The sequence below is a fragment of the Saccopteryx bilineata genome, chromosome 9, assembly GCF_036850765.1.
Source record: "Saccopteryx bilineata isolate mSacBil1 chromosome 9, mSacBil1_pri_phased_curated, whole genome shotgun sequence".
NCBI lineage: Eukaryota > Metazoa > Chordata > Mammalia > Chiroptera > Emballonuridae > Saccopteryx > Saccopteryx bilineata.
The window spans coordinates 33,297,962-33,322,651 of record NC_089498.1 but is presented as its reverse complement, the minus strand read 5'-3'; the positions used below and the strand labels follow the sequence as shown (position 1 = coordinate 33,322,651).

Sequence of the window (24,690 nt, the reverse complement as noted above, 5' to 3'; positions counted from 1 at the left end):
AGCGCGGGGTTGGTGGGGGTCCGGCTGCGTGGCGGGCATCCCTGGGGCGCTTTTGCCCATGAAAGTCTCCTGCTGCCCACGTCCCCCAAATTCCCCCACCCGGCCCGTGGCGCCGCCGCAGGGCCGGAGCGTGGTGTCCAGCGAGGCCCGGGCGCCCTCTGCCGGCTCCAGCTACCGGGATCGGTGCTCACTCGCAGGGCTTCCACCACCACTCCCGCGGGCACCCATCCTTCCTCCTGCGGGCATTAAGTTCCCTCTGACCTCCCTTCCCAGGATCAGTCTTCGCCCCAGAACACTCTCTTCCTTCACACTGCAATGGATGCGATAAGGAGCAAAACTAGGTGCCAGGCCCTGGGTACCGATAATGGACAAAAGGAATTGGGGTTCTTGGCCTCCTGGAGTTTATGTCTGAGTGGGCAGGGCCAGTTACTGGACAGATTCCACAAATAAATGAACTATTAAAACGGAACTGCTATGAAGAGCTGGTAATTTACCCTGATGCCCATGGAGGGGTTTGTATCAGAAATGCTTCCCAGAAGAAATGATTCTTACACTGAGAGAGTGGAAGAAGTGGAAGGGTTAAAGAAAGGATGGAAAGTGTGCTAGAGACCTGCATGTGCAAAGGCCCTGTGGCTGGTGAAGGAAGCATGGTGACATGAGGGGCTGAAAGGCAAAAATGTGCTGCAAGGGAGAGTGGGAGGAGGCTTGAAACGCCTCTGCAACACCCCAATTCTCATACACACCCTCCCTTCACTTCTCTAACAAGCTGCCTTCTCATCTGCCACACTTGGGGCACCATTCCCTGTCCTCTAAACCCCAGCCCAAGCACCTCCTCCCATATAGCCCTGTCCTTACCCCTAGCTCCTAGAGCAGGTTCCTGAGCACCCTGCCCTTCTCCAAGAACAGAATTCTCAAGACACATGAGTAGAAGCAGGTGCTGGTTTTATTTGGGACCTGATTCTGGAAGGAGTGGGCCTGACGTCTTCCTGGCTCGGTGCTCAGCTGGCCCTGGTGATCCCTGCTCATACTGGCACCTTTCACCTCAAATCGCAGTTCTGGGTCACTGTTCCCACCCTGGGCACTGGTCTGAGTCCCGGCAGCCTGGGTTCTACACTCCTCTTCATCCAAGAAGCCGGTTGTGTGAGCTCATGGCCACTCCTATCCCCTGGGGCATCTTGTGTCCAGCAGGGCTATGGTGATCTCTCCTCCTCTCTTGGGTATGGGTGTGAGGATGTCCATGGAGTGCTAGGGTGGCTTCCTGGCCTCCTTTCTTAGCAGGGAGCTGGCCACAGCCAGAGCCCCCCCCTGCACAAACCGCACGAAGTTGTCCCCGGCCAGCGGCCCCATGGCGTACAGGCCCTCCTGCTGTGTGCTCTGGTAGGTGAAGGGCTCCACGTCAATGGGGTTCCTCTTGGCGCTCAGTGGCTGGTCAGGGTCCATGGCGAGGTCAGCGCCTGCCCCAGGGAGGAAGGAGAGGTCGGGATGGGAACCAATGAGGACCAGCACCAGGGAGATGCCAAAGACCTTCTGGAGGCCCCTGGGGTCCTGGAACACAGCCTGGTGATCCTCCTTGAAGAGGAGCAGCTGGTGCTCGGGGAGGCTGCGGTAGCCCTCGTAGGGGCTAGGTGACGAGATGGACTGCTCCCGCATCATCTGGTGCACTTTGTGGTACTCAGGATACAGCATCTTGGGCAACTGGTTGAAGACCAGGCCAGGGTCGTCCACAGACCGGCGGAAGGCATGGATCACGGGGATGTTGTAATGGTGGGCGTAGAGGACCGCGTCAGCCGCCGACAGCCCTGCGCCGATGATGAGGACGGGGTCTGAGGCTGGAGTCACTGTGCCTACCCTCATGGCCATCTCCAGGGCTGACAGCTCATGGTGGACAAAGGGCAGGTTCTCCCCAGGGATGCCCAGCCGGGCCGGGCTGTCCGATGTGCCTGTGGCCAGGACCACGTTGCGGGCATACAGGGAGAAGGGCTGCTGGCTCTGATCCTCGGCAGTCAGAAAGCCGCTCACCTGGAAGAGGGGGCTAGTGTCTTGGGCCCCAGAGCCGCTGGGCTCGGGTATCCCCCATTCCACGGCCGTGACCACGGCGCCAGACACAAAATTGTGCCCCAGGCCTTTCTTGTTCACATAGTCCTTGTAGTAGTGAGCAATGTCCCCAGCTGTGGCACGGCTGTTACGAAGACCTCTGCGGGGGAGGACACGAAGGGTGAGGGACAGAGAATAGGCTGGGGTATGTGTGTGGGTGTTTAATGAGGTGGGACAGGGAAGCCCAAGCTAGTGTTAGGCCCTGGAGCCAATTATGGCTGTGCCACCCACCAGCCTTAGTACTCAAGCAGGTGGTTTAACCTCTCCGGAGCCTCAGTCTCCCCTTCTGTAAAATGGAGCTGATAAGATTATCTTAGGGTGGGATTGAGAGTATGGCCTCTAGATGCAGATGGCCTGGGTTCATATCCTGACTTTGCCACCAGTGAGCTGTTTCCTGGAACTCTGCCTCAGTTTCCTCATTGCAAAATAAGAATGATGACGGTGACAGCACCTGTTTCATGCCATTGTTGATCAGATTACATGACAATAGGAATGAAGAGCTTAGGAGAGAAGCTGACAGGCAATAAGTGACAGATAAGGGCTGGCTACTACTAATATTACTTCTAGGACTAAATCATGTCGTGCATAAATATGGTACGGTTCCATTTTCATAAGTTCAGAAACAGGCAAAACTAATCTATGGAGTTAGAGGTCAACAATGGTTACCTCTGGGGAGGAGAAGGGGGCAGGGATTGGGAAGGGTCTGAGGAGGTTCTGGGGAGAGGGGATCTATTGCTTGAGTCTCGGTGGCTGGCCGCCGATGTGTGCACTTTGAGAAATTTCATCCACTGCCCTGACCAGGTAGCTCAGTTGGTTAGAGTGTCGTTCCGATACATTGCAAGTTCAGTCCCCAGTCAGGGCACAGACAGGAATGCATGCAATGAATGCATACGTAAGTGGAACAACAAATTGATCTTTCTTTCTCTCTCCCTCTCACCCTTCCTCTCTCTCTCTCTCTCTCTCTCTCTCTCTCTCAAGATCAATAAATTAAATAAAGAAATAAAGAAAGAGGAATCTTGTCCACCTGTACACATACGAGTTGTGGACCTTCCCATACATATATATTTCAGTAAACAAGTTTATTAAAAGAATAACCCAGATAAAAGCACTTAGCATAGTCCCCAGTACTCACAGTAACAACAGGGACCATTGTTGTTGTTATTATTATTATTATTATTTTGTTACTGTCACCACGCTGTCTGGGCCAGTGTGGGGAGTGGTTGAGGTGCAGGCTGTGGCATCCTCTCAGCCCCGCCCTGTATGTACCTGCGTGCCCTTAAGGGCAGTTACTTTCCCCAACTGTGGACATACTGTGAGAGGTAAATGTACCTACCAGGAATCCCAAGGACAGCCAGCACAACCAGCTGCCGCATGAGCTCAGGCACAGCCCCTGGGGCCGCTCCAGCCAGCCTAACTCAGGAGTCTGCTACTGAAACCGGAACTCGGGAATTTCTGTGGGTTTCTCATTTCCCCTTCTCTGTTTTAAAGGACTGGCCCTCAGAAGATGTTAGCTCGGTGCTGCTTGTGAAGATGGCGTGTTAGAGTGAAAGCTGCGTGACAGGGCAGTGGTTTGGGAACCGCGGCAGCACCTCGAGGGCAGGGAGTACTCCTGTCGGGGGTTCAGCTCCATCAGCTAAGCACCAGGCTCTGCGCATAGGAAGTAGCCAATGGAGATGCTCACTCTCCCTGGGGAATATTACGTGGCCATGTACAAGGATGGTTGCAAATACGGTACTCACCACATGCGATGCTATGACATAATGTTACATTTTCTAAGTTGGCTATAAAAGAGCATGTCTACAAGTGAAATTTAAGTTCCTGTCTGTTAACATATCGCTATGCATTGGATGTTCTACCAAATCTGCAGGGACAAAATGTCAGAGAGACAGACTGAGTACCGGAGAGGCTGTGTACTTGCTGGGTGGGCGTACCATGTCCCCATCACAGCCCGAGGGTGAAGGAAATGGGGCAGACACCACGCAGAGGTGGCCCACACTCTGGACCACTGGGCTTCTTTATGCCTCGCGCCCCGGGACAAACAGCGCTGGAACACATTTATTCAGTGACTTAACTATCTCCAGGGCAGTTAGAGGTGTGCAGTGTGGTCGTAAGGAGCAAGAAACAAGACGGGGAGAAAACAGCCTGAGATGAGACAGCAATGGGCAGAAGTGTAGGCTCGGGGTGACTTTCCTCTCTCAGTGTTCAATTGCCTATAGTGTGGTTGTGTTTCTAATGCAAGAGCATTAAAATAAATGAATAAATAAACAAAGGAAGTATATCCTTTTAATTGACCTAGAAGGAGAGATTGTTCCAGGCCAGAGTCAGAACGGTGGGAGGGGCAGCAGGAGGCCTGAGGACTGGGGAGCATGGAGCAGAGCATGGCGGGGAGACGACTGTCAGCCCCTCCTTAGAGGCTGGGATGCTAGGGGAAGGCCTGGTCGGGGGTCATGGGGGAGGGAAAAGGAGCGGTGGACAAGGAGGCCTGGGGTGAGCCCTGCTGACCACATGCCGTGTGGTCCTGTGCAAGTCCCTTTCCCAGCGGAGCCTCAGTTACCCCCCCCTGGAATAGGAGGGTCCCCAAAGCCCCTCTACCTCTGGCTCTTGGCTCAGCGTGGGGGCTGGCCCTGGCCTTCCCTGCCCACCCTGGGCTTCTCCGGGGGCCTCACCTCCGCTTCCTGCGCATCCAGTTCTTGATGGGCAGGTCCGGGAGCCCCATCCACTGGCCTTGGCTCAGGGTCACCATGGAGCCTTCAATGCACTGTGTGGAAAAGGAGTCCTTTGGTCCAGGCCTCTGCTAGACCCCTACCCACTTGGGCTGGAGGGCACAGGAGGCCTGAGCTCACTCAGTGGAAGGGAGGGAGAGTGGGAGGGGAGGAAGAGAGGTGAGGAGGAGGGGAGGGGAGAGGAAGGGAGGAGGGCTGGGCGGATAGGGAGATGTGGGAAACGGAACAGTCCTAACCCTGAGTTAGGGTGGGAGTCTCCCCAAGACTTCACGTAGATTCGGCCACCCCCTTGCCGCCCTCCCGGTCCCACTTACGTGCCAAGCCCCCCCGGGCAGGTTCCGGCCCAGCACCACGTGGGGGATGGCTCGCTCCTTCTGGAGCTTCCACGTGAGGACGGACTCCATGTTTCCCCCGAAGTCTGTGTCCGGGCGCAGGAGGGCGTCGAAGAGAAGGGCCACGGGGCTTTGGCACCGGCCTTCGAGGCCTTCAGAGAGGTACTCCAGGTCCTGGAGGGGGTGACAGGTCAGAGGGGCACCAGATGATGGCTGCCCAAGTCCTGCATTCCCACCTGAATCTCAGGGTGGTGAGATAAGCTGGGGAATGCTGCCGCTCAGGAGATAATAGACAACGGTATATTACAGGCTCTGACAAGTCCTGGAGCTGCCATTTGCCTGTTGAATTGTGCTAAATCCAGTGTCTCTCAGACATACTGGAATAGGAACATTTTCTCTGCGTAGGATGCTGAGGAACTAGTGTCCTGTAGAAAGCATTCTGAAAAATGCTGATCTAGACCAAACCCTGGCTTACTTCCTCATCCACCAACTGGAGGGTGGGGGGTGGGGAGGTTGGAGACATGGAGGGTGGACAATGAGTGGCCTCCAGGAAGGCAATGGGTGAGGAGGGGGAGTCTGTAAGGCTTGCTGTGCAGGAGACAGTGGGACGAGAAAACCCCGGGCAGGGGCTCTCAGGCTGGCCCTCCTGACGTTGGGCTGGCTGACTCGCTGTGGTGGGGTCACCCTGTGCACAGCAGGAGGCCCAGCAGCCTCTATGGCCTCCACCCCCTAAGCCAGTAGTAGCTCCCTTCCAGTTGTGACAACTGCCATTGTCTACGGGTATTGCCAAGTGTCCCCTGGAGAGCAAAATCGTGCCCAGCTGAGAAGCCCCGGTCAGGGGAGGTGGGACAGCTGCTGGGGGCATCTGTAGGTCTCAAAAGGCAGCCCTGGGCCCTGGCTTCTTTTTCACAGTCTCCATGGCTTATTTGTGGCCTCTTACGTTCCGTATTTGGGCTTGTCTAACAAGTGCATACTTCTGGGAGAGCTTCCCCAGAGGGGTGCCCACCGCCACCCCACCCCAGAGCCCTGGCCCACCTGGTCCAGGAGGGAGACCCCCTGTGCTTCAGGGAGCTTCCTCTGCAGCAGGGGATGTGGGTGGACGGCACCCGGCTTCACGTAGGGGGTGTAGCCAGAGAGCAGGTAGGACAAGCAGATGCCCGAGGGACCATTGCCTGGGGAAAGAGGGCGCAGTCAGAGGGCCGTGCTCTGGGATGCAAGAGATCGCTGCTGTTAGGGCTTTGGTCTTGATCTGACTCGTACACTGAATCACTCTTCATTCATAAAAATAAAACATTTATTAAGCCTTTAGCATGTGCCAGGTTACTAACAAAGTAACGGACAACTGTTGAACACCTAGTAGGTGCCAGGAGCTGTACCACTTAAATGACAGTAAGGTTGTGGTGATAACCGTTGACATTTACTGACTGCTGACTGTGTGCCAAGCTTTGTGTCAAAGGATTTTAATATTAAAAAAATAATAATAAACTGACAGGTGCTGCTGCTGTTCCTGCCCCCGAAGGGCCTGCATCATTCCACTGAGCTCTCCCAATGACTTCAGTGAGGTGCCCACTACTCTTTTTCTCCTTTGCTGAAGGAAGCTAGGGCACAGAGATGTTAATTAACTTGCCTGTGGTCACACAGCAAACCGAGAGTCTGAGATAACTATGAACTAGTCCTGTCCTTCCAGAGCTAACCGTCCAGCTAGTCAGATGGATGAGTGAAATATTATAGTGCAGATTGCTACGTGCTCTGAGGGTGAGTTGGGGACCTTGAGTGCTCAGGAAGGGTGCTAAGCCACCTGGGGGCCTCCTGACCCCAAGTCTGCATGAATCACACAGTTTATCTGTGGCATTTCTTGGGCAATTAACCTCATGACATTGCTTCTCTTCTTATCTTTCCCCCTCTTCCTTTATCTTGCCCTATTCAGAACATCACCCATATGTAGATTACTAAGAAAGGATGAACCACATGAAATTGCTGACGTTCAACTGTTGTACAAAATGAGCCATATTTCATGTGGTTCAACCTGATGCTTGCCTGGAGGCGGGGCCATCTGTTCCCCATTTTTGCAGGACAGGGCCATACGTTTCAGCTGTGCACCCTCTCACAGGGGCACCCAGCATGGTGCCAGGCTCGGGGAGGGCACAGGAACACACAGACTCAGCCCCAGGCCCTCACCCTCGCTGCTCTTGCCTCACAGGCTCTTAGGACGATGACATAGAACAATATTGCATAAATTATAAACATAGCCCTGGGCACTTAGTGAATGCTCAGTGACTAATTTTAAAGACAACAATTATGAAAAAAAAAAAAAAAAAAAAGGAAAAGAAAAAAGTCCAGGTCTGGCACTGTCTAGCTCCTGCCCTCTGATGCTGGGGCCCCCTAGAGAGCTCAGCGAAGCCCCATCCCCGCCCCCGGGGAACACTCACCGATAATGATGACCTTGAGGGGCTCTGAGCTGCTGGCTCCAACGTGGTCCTTCCTCCAGTTGCTCATAGCTGCAGTGGGCCGGGGGCCTGGTGCTGGCAGCTCACCTGGAGGCACAGGGAAGGAAGCGCCACTGGGTGAGCCTTGGGTGTAACGCGGTCCCTTCCTATGCATAAGGTGTCCTCCTGTGGTCCTCGGGGTCGACCCCAAGGTCCTCCCTGAGGTGTAAAAGGATGTCACTCTGTTCTCCCTTCTTCCTGTCTCACACCTGCTTCATTCCAGTCAGGCCCTCTCTCCTCCCCCAATCATGCAGAGTCCCCAGCCTGCTCACCTCTGTCCCTCTGAGCCTCGATCCACTCTCCCCATCTCACCCATGGGGCAGTAACAATACCCAAAGCCTGTTATCCATATTCAAGCCAAGGGCGGGGAGGGGGCAGTCCCTGCCCAGCACTTCTGTGTTAGCCATCTGGCCCAGCCTGCAATTCAGCCCTCAGGTCTTGGGTGTAGCTTGGTGGACTTTGGAGCTATCACCTGGCCCCAGTGAGGTGCTTCCTAGCTGGTGACCACGGGCCCATTCCTGAATTTCCCTGGGTCTCAACTTCCTCATCTGTAAAATGGGAATAATGTTGCTACTCCCTAGGGCTGTCGGGGACACAGTGAGGTCATGTATGAGAAGCATCTGCCTTCAGCAAATCTGCCAACTGGGGAAAGACCTGAGTTTATTGCCTGCCCTGGGGATTTGGCTGGAACACGTGGACTAGGAGGAAATTTGGAAGCCTGGAGTAACTTGGTTTTGGGAAAATGCCTGTAAACCTGCTCATTTATGGAGCATCAGCGCCCCCTGCTGGCCACAGGCCAGAACCACTCAAGGGGACCCAAATTTAGTTCTTAGGGCGGTAGGTGCTGAAGAGTCCAGACCAGGGAGTCCAGTCCCCAAACTTTTTACACAGGGGGCCAGTTCACTGTCCCTCAGACTGTTGGAGGGCCGGACTATAAAAAAAACTGTGAACAAATCCCTATGCACACTGCACATATCTTATTTTAAAGTAAAAAAACAAAATGAGAACAAATACAATATTTAAAATAAAGAACAAGTAAATTTAAATCAACAAACTGACCAGTATTTCAATGTGGGGCGCCGCAGCCGCAGACCGGATGTGCGTCATATGATGCACTTCCGGAGTGATGCTTGCATCCCACGTCACCGGAAGTAATACTGTACGTGAGCGACACAGTGCTTTGCGGCGTCCTATGCATCCGCATCCTGTGCTCCTCTCACTGACCCACCAATGAAAGAGGTTCCCCTTCTGGAAGTGCGGCGGGGGCCAGATAAATGGCCACAGGGGGCCGCATGTGGCCCGCGGGCCGTAGTTTGGGGACCCCTGGTCCAGACCAACCTTCTCTCCACATCCCCCAACCCGCTGACAGGGCCCCGCCTCACCGACTGTCCAGCAGCCCTGCCGTCCCATGGGCCACAAGTCAACATCCATGGGAGTGTTTGAGGAGTGGGTGGGCACTTACTTGCTATCTGGCGGGTAATTAAACACTTCTCAAGTTCTCACACCGGCGGAGTGCAGACCTTACCGTCAGCACTGCTTTCCGGTTGAACGGCCGTGAGAACCAGGGCTGAGCGAGGCTGCAGAAGTTTCTCGGGGTCGTGCAGCACTTCTGGTGTCAGGCCTTTGCCTGTGACCATGCCGCTCAGCCTGTCACCTCAGCTAGGGCTTAGGGCCTGGGACAGCCTCCCTCTCCTGTCTGGGTGAGCCTGCTGTGCCCCGCATCGCCCTGGGGAGACAAATGGTGGCATCCAGAGGATGTGGGGGGCCAGTTCCTGCAGAGGCCTGTTCTGTGTGCCTGAGGAGAGGATTCTGGGGCAAACCACTACCACTCATACAACAGGCTAACATTCCTGTATGGCTGTGCAGTTGGCTAGGAGCCAAGTATGTTCTAAACATTTTGTATACATTAACTAATTTAAATTTCATTTAATTGGTTTGTTGTAAGTGCTCTTACAATCATTCCCATATTACAGATGGGAAAACTGAGGCCCACAAAGCTTCTTACATCCCTGTATGCTGTGTGAGGAGTTCTGCCTTGGCTAGCACAGGCTGAGCTGGATTGAGTCCAGGCCATCTTTTTCCAGAGTGCAGTGTGACAGGGTGTGACAGCTCCTGCAGAGGCCCCTGGCCCAGGCTGAAAGTGTGAAAGTGTACAGCGCTCATCTGTCTCTGCTCACCCTACTGCCCGGTCCCAGCTGGTGGTGGGAGGAAGGCCAGGAGGCTGACGCTCCCAGCTGGGACGGGACGGCTTCTCCGTAACTACCGGTGGCCCTGGAGATGGAACTTAGTTCCCAGAGCTGCTTCTCTCACTTTCTCCTGCTGCCTTCAACCAGCCCCGGGGCACCTGCTCCTCATCTTCACTGTCCCCAGGAGTAACAGCAAAGGGGATGTGTGTGACGTCCTTGCTAAATGCTCCCTATGCATTAGCTCCTTTAATCTTCATGGTAACCTACTTTACAGACGAGAAGACTGAGGCTTGGGGAGGCGAGGCCATGCTCCCGAGGTCCCAGAGCCAGTGGGTGATGGAATTAGAGTTTGATCCCCATGGGCTGAGATCACCTAGATACCCTACGTCCCCCCAGTGAGGATGCCAGCCTGCTCCGAGCTCCCCTGGTGCACCCACCCCAGCCACCCCTTCACCTCCTCTCTCTTCGAACCCTACCATGGCGCAATGTGGGGGGGGGGGTCTGCAGGAGCCCTCAGTGACAGGTGAGGGATCGGACTGATGGCCCCTATCATGTTTCACAGGAGGCAGAAGGGCCCGTTTCCCACCAGGGCATTTGTGCTCCAAGTCCAGTGCTAACTCCCAGAAGGTTCTGGATGTCGCACCCATGAGGTCACCCCAGGGCTGACCCGAGTGGTCACTTCCTGTGCAGTGACACAGACATCACATAGTCCAGAGCAGCTTAAAGCTCTCCTAACCTCAGGAGAAGGCACGCTGCCAACTGAAAGAGACAATTTGACAGTTTTACTGTTTCCATTTCTTTTATGCATCTTAGTTTTGTGGAGCTAAAGCAGTTTAATATTAACTTTTTGTGTAAGTCCCTTTGGTTAAGTTGGCAAATATCATCTAGAAAAATTAACATTAAAAACTGATAAAAAAAAAAAGCTGATTCAAATTCACAAAAGCAGATAAGCATAAACAAAATGGAAAAAAATTGCACTGGAAATGATGTTTGTTTGTTTTTTTACATTTGTAGCTTTGGAACTTCTGAGGTCTTAAGCTTCTAACTGCTCTAAGCTCGGGGACACCTACATGGCTGACACACTGGCCCTTTGCTCATGTGACATCGCAACTCCTCCAGGTGGATTTTCTTAACCGAAGGGAGGCCAGAGGTCAGGAGGAAGGAGGTGGCTTGACTAAGTCACCCAGGAATGTCCAAGACCATGCCCACGATCACAAATCCTACCCCTTAATTCCTGTCAGTGCCACCAAGAAAGTGACAGGAGGGTGTGGCAGGGGGCGGATGAAGAGGCGCTCTGCCCCCTGAGCCTCCGTCAGGTGGAGCCTGAGGTCCCCAGACTTGCTGATCCCGGCACCCCTGAGTTTCCGCGAGAAGCCGAGTCCCTGGACTCTGCCTCACGTGAAGAGGAGAGGCAGGGACCCTGAGGGAAGCATCCAGTCTGGCTTCAGAACCCAGTGGCCTCGAGACACCGGGCAGCACGCCCACCTTTGGCTACACCCCTCTTTCTTTCCTGCCAAGAGCAGTGTCACATGGCCAGGGTGCACTTTGACTGCGAGCAGCAGGCAGCTGTCCGGCTGAGGTTGCCAAGCACCTGGAGACGGGCATGGCCAGGAAGAGGAACCTGGTGGTGGGGGAGAATCCTGCTGCCCGGAAGCCAGGGTGGGCCTCCTCTCAGGACCACCTGGTGGTTCCCTTGCCTGGCTCCAGGGCCCTGCTGGCCACCCCTTGCCCAGGACATGCCACTATGTCTTACCCCTCCCCTTCCCCTTGCCCCAGCTACTCACCTGAACAGCAGGGGATGAGGGGGACCAGTGAGCCTGGCCTGATCGGACACTGTGAGGGCTGGGAGGTCAGGGTGTCCACAGAGGGAGGACGCCTGTTACCCCTGGGGGATCCAAGAAGCTGTGAAAGGCCGGGGCAAGCTAGGGTATTTCAAGGGTTGGGAAGAGGCGGGCGGTGGGCGGGGCCAGGAAAATCACTTTCATAAGCGTGAGTCAGCAGGGGCCCCTGGATGAATGAACTTGGCAATCATCCTGCGTGCTCCAGGGTCAGCCTTAAAGGAGTCCTCCCAAAGGGTGGTCCGTGTGGCAGAGGGAGGGACTGGGCGCTGACTAGGCTGGTCCCCACCCCTGGGGCTCAGTCAGTGAATGGAAAAACCAGGGACCCCTGAATGAGCCAACCTGGCTTTTTCCCTTAGGGAGGAGGAGACAGATCTCTGTCCAATGTAGAGGTGGCCCCTTTAAGTGGAGAAAAGAGTTCCGTCCCCTCATTCCACTTGGTTCCACTGGTGTCTCCACTCTGCCTCTACCCCCGCCCTCCCCCCAAAAACAACAACCCTGCCCTCTGGGACCAAGCTGCCTGGGCTGAGAACCCAGCTTTGCTCCTTCCTGGGCAAGCTGCCTCAGTTTCCTTATTTGAAAACTGGGGTCAAGCATCAGCCCCTCCCACTTGGGTCTCGTTTGGTGACCCTGCCTCCTGCCTCTTCCCACTTCGCTGTACTCCCTGGCAGCAGTGCACGACGCACATGCTGCTGATTCTTGCTTATTTTATTGTCTCTCTCCCCAAACCAGGATGTGGGTCTGTGTGGGGAGGGAAGTGTAACTGGTTCCGGTCTGTCCTGCGTCTGGAACAGTGCTTAGCACCCAGTGGGCCCTCCAGAAGGAAGGGAGGGCGGGAGGGGGCGGGGACAGTGTTTGGCCCGCAGACCTCAGTGTGCCTAGTAGCTGTTATTTTCATTATCCATGTGATTGTCTCCCGCGTGTCACCCTCTTATCTGGGGACTTCTCCTGCAGCCCTGCCCAGTGGATGGGGGTCTGGGAGTGGCGAGTGAAGAACTCACCTTGCAAGTAAAACTTAAGGGGGTTCCAAGAACACGGACAGATCAAGAAAGCATCTTAATGAAATTAAAAAAAAAACCAAAAAACAAAATTACTGCAAAAAAACCCCACATCTAAGATCAACAAAATATTAAAATTTCAAATGAAGACAGGTTCTGTAACAGGACTGTGCTGAGCCATTTTGAAGCCTGGTGCAAAGAATCGGATCACCAGTGCTGTGTTTGTTTGACATCTTGTTGCAGTATTGTATTCACCCCGGATTTTGGCATGACTTCTGATTTTTAGAAACATTTCACCAGCATGCTATGTGTGGGTTACTGGAGTATGCTGGTGGTCCTTGTGTTTTGTGCCAGGGAGATATCTTGCTCCTAGTCCTGGTGCTGGTGGTCACAGGGGACCAGATCTGACTTCAGGGCTTTCTGAGGATGCAGAGACTTAGTGGGACATGCAGAGAGGAAGAGGAAGAGGGAGAGAGAGGCAGAGAGACAGAGAGACAGAGAGTGGGGAGCAGCGCTGGCACGGGGAGGGGCCGGTGGTCCTGGGCTGAGGGAAGAGGTCAGGTGGTCTGGTCCACCCCAGGTTCTCAGGGGCTGGGGCGCTGAGAGGGAGGGCGGCAGCACGGAGCCAGCCTCCGGGGCCAGCCTGCTGGGGCCCGGCCTGGGCTCCTGGCTGTGTGCCTGCACCCAGGACCTCACCCTCAGAAGGCCCTGCACTTGGTTCACTGCTGCTGTCATCGCCTGAAAATCCTTAGTAATTTTTGAACAAGCAGTCCCACACTTTCATTTTACTCTCAGCCACGCAATCACATGACCAGCCCGGCTGGGCAGCACCTGGTGTGGGTCAGGGTGGGCTGGGGAGAGCTGGTCTCCGGGCTCAGCCCTACTGGCTGGATGAGCTCGGGCGAGGCACTGCCTCCTCGGAGCCTCATGTTAACCGGGGAAAATGCACGCACAGGCACAGTCCTTTCCTCCTGGGCTCTTTGGCTGTAGTGTCCCCCCCCACCCGCTCCGGGATCACATAGCATGTGGGGGGACAGAGGGAAGCCCATTGCTCCAGGCCTCAGCTTTGCTGCTGTATGTGTGACCTCGGGCTGGTGGTCTACCTCTCTGGGCCCCTGCTCCAGCTGGGGCCTCGTTGCCAACACTCTTTGACACGCTAACCCTGCAGGCCGCAAGCAGCCCAGGATCCCTGGGGGTCTGACCACACAGGAGCCCCCGAGGGCCATGGCACAGCCGCGGTGACCTACCTCCCGTGCAGGCTGCACCTTTCCCCCGCGGCCGCCGCGCCGGCCCCATGTCCCCATCCCAGGGCTCTGGTGGGCACCTTCCCAGGGCTTTGGACGTGGAAGCTGAGGCAGAGAGAGAGAGAAAGAGAGAGAGAGACATCCCAGGGTCAGAGGCTCCCACTTCAGGGTGAGGCTGAGGCTTGGGTAGGCTGGGGATGGAGGAGCACTGGAAAGGGGGGCTCCTGGGACCTTCATCCCCTGGCTCCAGCCCGTATTTCCTCCCTGACCAGCCCCGCCACCCGCTGGCCCTGACCTATTTTCCCATTTTGAATATTTGCTGATATGGAGAATTGTGGGCGAGATGTGGACTTTCTTCCCTGTCATCTGTTTATTGACCAGAGATTATCAGAAATAGAATGTGTTGAATTGCTTCCAGAAAGCTTGACTAAGACAAAGAGAGAGAATGTCACAGGCGGACAAAGGGGTGATGGGTAAAGCGGAGGCTGTGGAGAGGGAAGGAGCGGGACGGGCCCTCGGCAGGCTGACTTTGGGGACCTGTGCTCTCGGACTCCACCGGGCATCCCGGTTCCTCTCAGCCTGCCCTGTCCCCTTCTCCACCACAAGTTCAAGGGGCTATTAAGCACCTGAAACGTGAGCCTCTGAATTCAGATGTGATGAAAGTAGGGTGGAAGGCCTAGCAAGTAAAAATCTGGGGAATTTGGGATTTCAGATAAATAAGAAATAAACTTTCAGTATGAGTATATCCATGCAATATTTGGGATATACTTACACTAAATTTTTTTCCCCATGATTTATCTGAAATTCAAAGTTACCTGGACACTCTGTATTTTATCTGGCAAATTTCACTGTGTTAAGTACATACTAGATTTCCAAGTTAGGACAGTAAAAAAGGGAAGGAGGCAGGAAGGACTCATGAGTAATTTTTACATGGATTACATATGGAAATGAAAATATTTTGGACACCTTGGGTTAAATTAGATGTATTATTGAAATTAACATCACCCGATGCTTTTTATTTGTTTCACGTGGCTCCTGGGACATTTATTTACACGTTCCTCTCTCACCAGGTTTCTGCTGGACCTGGTGCCACCGCTGGCGGCTGCAGACTGGGACATTCCCAGGGTTAGCGCTGAAGGCTCCCCGCATCTGGGAACCCCGCTGTCCTGAGCAACCAGGATCATTGGTCACACTGGAGCATTGTAAGGAGCTGGGCAGTGTGACGTGGGAGAGACACTTCCCTTTGGAGCCTCAGATTCCTCATCTGTGCAGTGGTATTGCCAATGTGGGGCTTGCAAGGGGGTGACAGCTGATCAGTGCAGCGGAGGGCAGGGACCTGGAACTCGGGGGGAGCTCAGCCTCATCCACCTGTTCTGCCTGGTCTGGCAGACCCTGCCCCACCCTCCAGGCTTCCTCCAAGCCTCATGCCCATGCTCGGGAGCCGGGGAACCAGAGCAAGAGGAGGTAGGGTAGCCTCAGGGTGCTTCTCTGGGGGTCCTGGTTCTTTTTTTTTTTTTTTTTTTTTTTGTATTTTTCTGAAGCTGGAAATGGGGAGAGACAGACAGACTCCCACATGCGCCCGACCGGGATCCACCCGGCACGCCCACCAGGGGGCGATGCTCTGCCCCTCCGGGGCGTCGCTCTGCCGCGACCAGAGCCACTCTAGCGCCTGGGGCAGAGGCCAAGGAGCCATCCCCAGCACCCGGGCCATCTTTGCTCCAATGGAGCCTTGGCTGTGGGAGGGGAAGAGAGAGACAGAGAGGAAGGAGGGGGGGGGTGGAGGAGCAAATGGGTGCCTCTCCTATGTGCCCTGGCCGGGAATCGAACCTGGGTCCCCCGCACGCCAGGCCGACGCTCCACCACTGAGCCAACCGGCCAGGGCCTGGGGGTCCTGGTTCTTAAATGGATCTCCTCTGCCCCCACATCAAAACCACCATTCCTCTCTCCCTAAGGAATCCCAGGAGCACTCAGAGGAACCTCTCTATGCCCCTTCCCGCCCTCCCCCTGTGCTCCTCATCTCTTCTCCCTTGTGGTGGTTCCCACAGCTCTGCCACTTGCTGGGTATGCCCAGGAGCTGGGCGCTGTGGACTGAAGTTCCTCCACACACAGCTGCAGCTCAGAAGCCAATCTTGAGCCTGAGGCCCACACAGCATGGGCAGCAGAGCTGGGGCTCAAACCCAGGCCGCTACTGCACAATCTGGGGACCACCAGGGAAAAGCCAGACAAGGAACAAACAAAGGAACACAGTCCCCTCCTGTCTCAGGTACAAAGACACAGCCCAGGGACCCTCCTGAAAAGCCTGCCTATCCCCACGCCCACCCCTTCACGAGGCGCGCGCACTGCAGGGCGTTTCAGGGAGCCGTACACTCAACCTGTATACCAGTCTAGTGAGGAAGGCATGGTGTTACTATTCTCCCATGCTACAGGTGAGGAAACTGAGGCCCCGAGAGTGCAAGATGTGGCCTCAAGTCACGATATGTGGCTGAACTGGGACTGTGACCAGGCATGACAAGACCTGGACCTTCTGGTGCACCCGACAGGGGAACTAATATTTGCCCTGTGCCTCACTGTTTACAGAGCCTGGTCATTCACCTAAGCTCACTGATCTTCCCGACAACCAGAGAGCTGGGAAAATATTTTCAACAGCCAGTTTAGTTTGCAGATGAAGAAACAGAGGGACTTGCCCAAGGCCACACAGCAGTGAAGTGGGAGAGGAGGCTCAGACCTCAGTATGCCTGTGGCAGAGCCCCTGCATGGCACTTGAGGACACATGTGAGCTGCCAGGGTTCAGCACAGGTTCATGACCTGGGGAGTCACCATGGATGCCTGGGGAGACAGTGTCAATGCTGGGGAAGGCGTGCCCTGGCCCCCCACAGAAAGACAAGGGAGGTCAGGAGCTAGAGGGGGAGTCTGGGGCAGGCCCCTGGAGGAGTGACTGCACAGGGGTCCGCTGGGGGGAGGGGCTCCAGCCACATTCTGTGTTTCTGGATTCCCCCCATTTTTAAATTTAAAAACCAGGGCAGGTGGCGCAGTGGATAAAGCGTCGACCTGGGAATGCTGAGGTTGCCGGTTCGAAATCCTGGGCTTGCCTGGTCAAGGCACATATGGGAGTTGATGCTTCCAGCTCCTCCCCACCTTCTCTCTCTGTCTCTCTCTCCTCTCTCTCTCTCTCCCTCTCTCTCTCTCTCCCTTTCTCTCTCCTCTCTAAAAAAAAAAAAAAAAAAGAATAAAAACCAGGGCAAAAGTTATGGCTGAGAAGGAACGTACCTCTCTCCCTGTCAGGGTGGACGAGGAGTCCAGCCAGGGGTGTAAAAAGCTTCCACTTTAAAGTCAGATAAACCAGTATTCTGGCTCCACCACTTTCAGCTGTGTGACTCTGGGCAAATGACTTAACTTCTCTGAGCTTCCATTTTCTTGTACATGAGGTATGAATAATAGCACAGCAGTTCTTCTTATTCCCACTGCACAACAGAATCACGTGGGGGAGAATTCGAAGGTATGTATACCCATGCCCTGACCCCAGTCCCAGAGATTCTGACACCACTGTGCTTAGGAGTGGGTGGACATGGGGACTTTCACTGGGGAGACCCGTGTGCAGCAGGGCGGGCTCCCTCTGTTCTTGCATCTCAGCTGAGATACACTGTGGAGACTGTGTGGCCTGGGGAGGTGCCCAGGACACTAGACCCCCTTCCACCAGAGGGCCCATCTTTTTGTAAACCACATTCTCGATGCTGTCTCAGGAGCAGTCACAAGGTCTAAAAGAGACATATATCTTTAGGAGAGCCAGACCACTGGGATGGCAGGGGTCAGCTGGTGACCCTGGCGGGGGACTCACGACAAGCCCAAGGAACTATTGACTCAACCAACTGAGTGAACCTCAATGTCATCTTGCTCATTTACTGTGACTTGGTTTCCCTGACTCAGGTCTACAGCCTCTGCAACTTCTGTGCCCGACTGCCCGACTGCTGAGAATCGTTCAGTAAATGGTGGCGAATGCTCAGACAGGACTATTCTGCAGACTGGGGGGACAGGCTGGAAATGGCAGTTGCAGAGCCGGGTGGCAAGGTGGAAAGTATGATAGAAACTAGGGAAGCCGACTCTGGAATGACGTGGGTGCTGTGCCTGATGCCGTGGGCCTGTGGCCAGGCACTGGAAAGTAATGGGGGGCGGGGGCAAGGGAGCTAGAATGATTGCCGGGGCCGGGAAGCTTAGATGTTTAAAATTCTAATTGCCATTATCTTTGTATAATAAACAATAGTAATCATAATAAGTGAAGACACATTGAGACAAGGATGTCCTGTATTCTGTTTTGTTCATTGATGTTCTGCAAATGCTGAGCCCAGGGCCTGGGACACGGTAGTAGCTCAACTAATATTAATTAGATGAATGAATCACTCTTGTTGCTTTCAGACTTCTCTGATAGACTCGTAAGTGTTTTTGATCATGAATGGGACCTCTTGGCTCTGTCCTGAGCAGATAGATTAGCATGCTTTCCAAATGTTTACTTCTTTGATGAGAATATTGAATCGGTCAAGGGTGAAGTTGGAGCCCTCCACACACCACTGGAGGCCTTTCCTGGACCACTGACCCCGCCGAGGGCTGTCCCAGGCCCCTCAGCCCTCTGAGCAGCACCAGGCTGCTCTGTCGTCTGAGCCACTTCTGCTTCCAGGCACTTCTAAGAGGTATGTGGTCCATTCTACTCCAAGTTCAGTGACCTCAAGAGAGAGGCCAGAAGCCGCCCTGGGGCTGCTGATCTGTTTCCACTCTGATAGCTGTGGCTCTTTGTCCCGGAAAGCATGGGCATACTTGCTTTCTTTGCTTTACATTCTGCTTAAAAAAAAATTTTTTTTAAAGCCCCAGGCCTTGGTGCGCTTAGTGTCCTGTGAGCTCCCCCTCCCCCCAGTGGCGGGGCAGGAGAACAGCCCCAGAGCAGAGCTCCGGGCCCAGCAGTGAAGTCCCAAGCAGAGGGCTGTGGAAAGGCTCTGGGTCCTGTCTATGAGGGCAGCCCTGTCCCTTTCTACTGAGGTCCTACATGCCTCTAGACTAGAGTCTTTTACAAATGGCAAAGTAGAGCCTGCACTCCCTGCTGGACCACCTCCAGCGCTCCCCACTGCTGTTAGGCCCCCTTATAGGCCCTGCCGGAGCGGACCCCCTGGCCTCCTCCCCGAGCGGCATACCACACCGTCCTCACCTGCCGCCTCCAGCTCTGCCCATGGCAGCCCGCCTCTCTGTCCTCTGGTTCTGGGCAGGCCTCTCTAGCTCCATCTCCGATTCTCTGCTGTTCAAACCAGGGGTACCTGGAGCTTGCACTTCCTGAGACCTGGTGTGTGCTGGGCTTATATCATACTAAAGGCTTTCGTGAGCGTGTTCTTGGTTAACTAATGGGGTCCTTGTCTCCGTGACCCAGGCCAGACAAGCCAACAAGTGCTTGATTGCCAAGTGTCCAGAGTTAGAGTGAAGAAAATGAGAGGGGGTTGTGGTGCTGGGTGCTGTGGAAGCCCTTCTGGAAGAGCGGCATTTCGGCTGCGGTGGGCTTGGTCCCGATGGCGGGGGCAGGGAGATGAGGGGGGGAATGGCGGGTGTGCACGTGTGGAAGCCCTAGGGGAGGGAGGGGCTGCTTCCTGAGGAGCAGGAGGAGCTCTGAGGCGCTGGCCAAGGCCAGGCCACATGGAGCCTTGGAGGCCAAGAGACAACCTTGGGTATTATCGGGGCTTCACTCTGAACTGGGTAGAGTGAAACAGAGAGAGGTAGTAGGCACAGTGGCTGTTCAGCAAGGATTGGCAGTGCCCTGGACCAAGATGCTGGCAGCTAGGTGGAGAGTGGAGGGGTTGCTTGCCTCATTTTGGAGCTGGCATCAACAGGACTTGGTGAGGGGTTAAAATTGGAGAGTGAGCAGCAGTATCCTGCTAAATGTGAAACAAATGACTGACTTCCCCAAAAGAAGAGCCCTGATTTGTAGCATCTGCCAATTCCTGAGGTGTAAATATTCCTTCCACAATAGATTTCAAGCCACTGACATGAAGTGCAGAGATGGGAAGAGATGTGTACATCTGATTCTCAGTGCCTGAGCCTACTCCAGCCCCCACGACGAGTGAGTGAGGAGGGAGGTGTCAAGAACCCCCGGCATTTTTCTGGTTTCAGCAGGGCAATGGAGGATGAGGGGAGAATATAGGAGTGCGGGGGAATCAAGCATTGCCCTTCCATGGTGAGACGCCTGCAGACCTCTCCAGCTGGGTGCTGAGGCTGGGGTGTCAGTGTGGGGGCTGTTGGCAGAGAGATGATGTTGAAAGCCTGCGGATGGGAGGTGGAGGAGGGGGGAAGAGAGGAGGCCAGGATGAAGCTGAGAGCAGTGGAGCCATCCCGACAGCCGGTGTCGGTGCTTACCACCCTGCCCTGTGAGGAGGCAGTCCTGCTCCTCCTCGGAGCCCCGCAGTGCTGAGTGGCTGCATCCTCACAGGTTGGTACTCCCCCCTCCTGGTTTGGACTCTGGAGCTGCCAGAACCACAGGCAGACCCCGTGAGGACCTTGCCAAGCAGCTTTAGAGGCCCCACTGGCTCGGGGCCAAGGTGATAGGGCCGGGAGCCGAGCAAGGGAGGGAGAGGGCTAGGATTGCCGGCCAAGCACGGTGAGCTGGAGAGAACGCAGAGGTTGGAATAACAATGATCATCATGAGAGCTATGACTTATCACATCCTAACTAGATGCCAGGCCCGTGCTCAGCGCTTTGTGTAAGTTCATCTCACACCACTCTCAGAGGCAGGTGGTGGTGTTAGCAGCTTACATATGGGACAAGGAAGGGACAGAGAGTGGCTGAGCTAGTGTACTGGCAGCACCCCCTGCGGCCAGCGGCCCGATTTTGCCCGACTCCTTCCCTAAAAGGAGACAGAGCCTCTTGTGAGTGGTTTTGGTTTCTCCAGAAACGGCACCTCGCTGGTCTCCCTTGATCCTGCCCTGAGTTGAGATGACAGCTGACTTCTGGTTGGACACCGTCCTCGTTCTCTTCATCATCATCAGCAGCAGCAGCAGCATCACTGGCTCGATAGTAGAGTTGTTTCTTATCTGCATTTCCAAGTTTTCTGCCCTGACCGAATCCTGCTTGTCCGTCCTTAGAGAAGGGCAGTCTGAGGCTGGCACCGGGGCGCTGTGCTGAGTGCTGGGCGCGGAGATGGCCAGCCCAAGGGGACATCTGTCTGAGCAGACAAGAGCCCTGCCTTGCTCACTGGGCCACAACCCGCAGGACCTGACAGTCCCCGGGGCCCTTGACAGGCTTCTCTCCAGCATGCGGGGCAGCCGGCCATCTGCCCCCTGCAGGGCCGGGCACTGCCCGCAGGCACAGTCAGGTCCAGGCAGGGCCTTGGAGGCGCTATGCGTTTGGGGCCTGGGTGGAGGTGGAGGAGTGGCCTGGCGTCTGGGCCAGGAGAGAGGAGCTGCTGCGTGGCCTGCTGCACGAGCAGGTGCCCGGCTGTCCCCATCTCAGCACAGTTCCTGGACTACAGGCAACGACGCAAATGGTGGCATGCGGGGCCAAAATGTCACTGACACTGTCCTCACCAGTCCTGCAGGCATGGGCTTGTCCACCTCTGGCAACCAGGGGTTCCAGACCTGAGGTGAGGCCACAAGGCGCCTTCCTCCTCTGGCACCCCTGACCTCTACCCTCCATGTGGTCAAGGTGGGCGGTCCCTGTCTCCCCAGCCAGGGGGCAGGACCCAATCTTCCCCTGCTTCTGAGCCCTTTTCATCCCGGAGTCTCTGTGGCAGGGGTCGGGAACCTTTTAGGCTGAGAGCGCCATGAACGCCACATATTTTAAAATGTAATTCCGTTAAAATGACAGCCATACAATATGTTTAACACTAAATACAAGTAAATGTGTGCATTTTATGTAAGAACACTTTTAAAGTACAATAAGACTCTGAATTCTTTTCAATAATGTTGTTATGCTGTTGCTAACCAATGATGAATAAAATACTTCTTACCATTAATGCGACTTCTGGTACTGCATGGTTTTGCTGATGGCTTTGTAGTCTGGTTGATACATGGTGACGTTAAGCTTCATGCAGGTGTTGAGACTTCCATTTGTTAAATGTGATCATAGGTTGGTCTTAATATTCTTTAGATGTGAGAAAGACTGCTCACATGCAAACGTAGAGCCAAACATTGTCAGTACAGCAATACTCACACGCTGCAGTGTGTGGTATGTGACGGGAAGCGCGTTCCAAGTTTTGACAATCAGCTGGTCCGCGGGTTGAAGTTTTTTCATTTCTCCCCACTTGTGTTTGCTCGCCAACTCTGCTTGCTGTCATGCAAGTCTTCCCAAATCTTCATTCAGTGACTTGAACTTATTCACCCACATATCTGAGGCCTTCAGGTCAGCAGCTTGTAGCTCAAAATCTCTGACAGAGACACTGGGAATGTAACTCAGGTCGGTGCTGTCCACTGCACACTCGTGTGGATGGGTGATGAACCTAAAAAGACGAGTGCGCTCATGCAATTCTCCAAAGCGAGCTTTGAATGACTGCAGGAGATTAGATGTGAAGCCCACTAGCTGCTGGAGATCAAGATGTTGAGCAGGGTCACTTGCTGTGCATGCATCTTTAAACTCTCCCAGTTTTTCAAAGTGTAGTAAACGACCTGTTTCAATGTCTGCGATGAAGAGTTCCAGCTTGTTTTCAAATGCAAATACTGCTTGTCGAAGGGATAAGACTCTATTTCCAATGCCTTGCATTTTCACATTGAGCTGGTTCAGATGTTCAGTCATGTCCACGAGATAGTAGAACTTCAGGAGCCACTCAGTGTTAGCTAACTCAGGATGCTCGACGTTTTTCATTTCAAGAAAAGTCCGATTTCGCTCAGACAAGCCGCGAAACGGCTGAGCACCTTCCCTCTTGACAACCAACGCACATTGCTGTGCAGAAGCAGACCAGGATAATTATTCCCAACTTCATCCAGCAGTGTTTTAAACTGGCAATCATTTAAAGCTCGAGCAACAATAAAGTTGACCACTTGAATGACCAGTGACGACACCTCACCAAGCTGCTCACCACACATCTGAGCACAAAGCACCTCTGATGTAGGCTGCAGTGAAAACTTAGGATGGGTCTCTTTTCATGTTCACGAAGAAGTGCTACGAATCCTCTGTTTTCCCCCACCATGCATGGAGCACCATCAGTACACACTGAAATAAGTTTATCCATCGGTAGATTTTTTTCTCTAGTGAATTCAGTGAAAGACTTAAATAAATCCTCCCCTCTTGTTGTCTCTTTCATAGGCAAAACAGCAAGACTTTCCTCACGTAGTGTGTCACCGACAGCATACCTTGCAATCACGCTGAACTGGGATAAATGGCTTACGTCTGTTGATTCATCCAAAGTGAGAGAAAAGAATGGTGCTGCATTTATGTCCTTCACTTGTGTTGCCTCAATTTGATTTGCCATCATGATGGTATGATCGTGAACAGTTCTTGCCGACAGAGGCATGTCTTTTATTCGTTTGATTATCTTGTCTTTATCCGAAAAGTCGTCAAAAAGTTCATTGGCAACATCAAGCATGAGTGTTTTGGCATACTCCCCATCTGTGAATGGCTTTCCGTTTCTCACAGTTGCTAAAGCACCAGCAAAGCTAGCCGAATTCCAGTCACCTTGTTGGGTCCAAACACGGAGTTGCTGCTGACTAGCTTGCATTCTGCACAGTAGCTCTTGACATGCTTTCTTCCTGCCATCCCCCGCCGGATATTTTGATGCAAATGTAGTATGGCGTGTGTCAAAATGCCGCTTTATATTTGACCATTTCATCGATGCAATTTTGTCATTGCATATTAGACACACTACAGAACCTGCTCTTTACACAAAGGCGAATTCCTCTGTCCATTCCCGCTGAAAAGTACAATACTCATTTTTTTCTTTTAGCCATCTTCATCAAAAGGGTTTCTGCAATTAGCTAGCTGACTACTTGATTAAAAGGAGGGAGGTTTACTTCCTGACCTCACAATGACGCGTGTACATTACACAATATCCAATAAAAATTTGGTGTCCTGCATGGAAACAACCAAAAAGCCCGTCAATAGATGACTGGATAAAGAAGATGTGGCACATATACACTATGGAATACTACTCAGCCATAAGAAATGATGACATCGGATCATTTACAGCAAAATGGTGGGATCTTGATAACATTATACGAAGTGAAATAAGTAAATTAGAAAAAACCAGGAACTGCATTATTCCATACGTAGGTGGGACATAAAGGTGAGACTAAGAGACATTGATAAGAGTGTGGTGGTTACAGGGGGAGGGGGGAGAGGGAGAGGGAAAGGGGGAGGGGCACAAAGAAAACTAGATAGAAGGTGACAGAGGAAAATCTGACTTTGGGTGATGGGTATGCAACATAATTGAATGACAAGATTACCTGGACCTGTTATCTTTGAATATATGTATCCTGATTTATTGATGTCATCCCATTAAAAAAATAAAATTATTAAAAGAAAAAAAAAGAAAAGAAAAATTTGGTGTCCTGGAGGACAGCTGTGATTGGCTCCTGCCACCCGCAACCATGAACATGAGTGGTAGAAAATGAATGGATTGTAATACATAAGAATGTTTTATATAATTTTTATCTTATTTTTATTAATTTTAATGCAGTGACATTGATAAATCAGGGTACATATGTTCCGAGAAAACATCTCCAGATTTTGACATTTGATTATGCTGCATACCCCTCACCCAAAGTCAAGTTGTCTTTCGTCACCTTCTATCTGGTTTTCTTTGTGCCCCTCCCCTCCCCCACCCCCTCTCTCT

General features: G+C 53.5%; 1 protein-coding gene and 1 long non-coding RNA gene across 3 annotated transcripts; one reads left to right on the top strand and one right to left on the bottom strand.

Moving 5' to 3' along the window:
- Positions 1–936: 936 nt before the first annotated feature.
- OSGIN1 (oxidative stress induced growth inhibitor 1) lies at positions 937–13,989 on the bottom strand. 2 transcript variants are annotated; one of them, XM_066243468.1, is made up of 6 exons: positions 13,905–13,989; positions 7,579–7,683; positions 6,185–6,321; positions 5,132–5,323; positions 4,761–4,852; positions 937–2,194 (listed from the first exon to the last, which is right to left on the bottom strand). In XM_066243468.1, the coding sequence occupies exons 1-6, from the start codon at positions 13,951–13,953 to the stop codon at positions 1,246–1,248; spliced, it is 1,524 nt and encodes a 507-aa protein (XP_066099565.1). In that variant the 5' UTR covers positions 13,954–13,989; the 3' UTR covers positions 937–1,245. The 2 variants fall into 2 exon arrangements, with proteins under 2 accessions (XP_066099565.1, XP_066099566.1); XM_066243469.1 differs by lacking the exon at positions 13,905–13,989 and adding an exon at positions 11,606–11,744.
- Positions 13,990–18,203: 4,214 nt separating this feature from the next.
- On the top strand, positions 18,204–20,993 carry LOC136313315 (uncharacterized). The gene is made up of 3 exons (XR_010727128.1): positions 18,204–18,583; positions 19,903–19,992; positions 20,818–20,993. It is a non-coding gene; the product is annotated as an uncharacterized lncRNA (long non-coding RNA).
- The last annotated feature ends 3,697 nt before the right edge of the window (positions 20,994–24,690 follow it).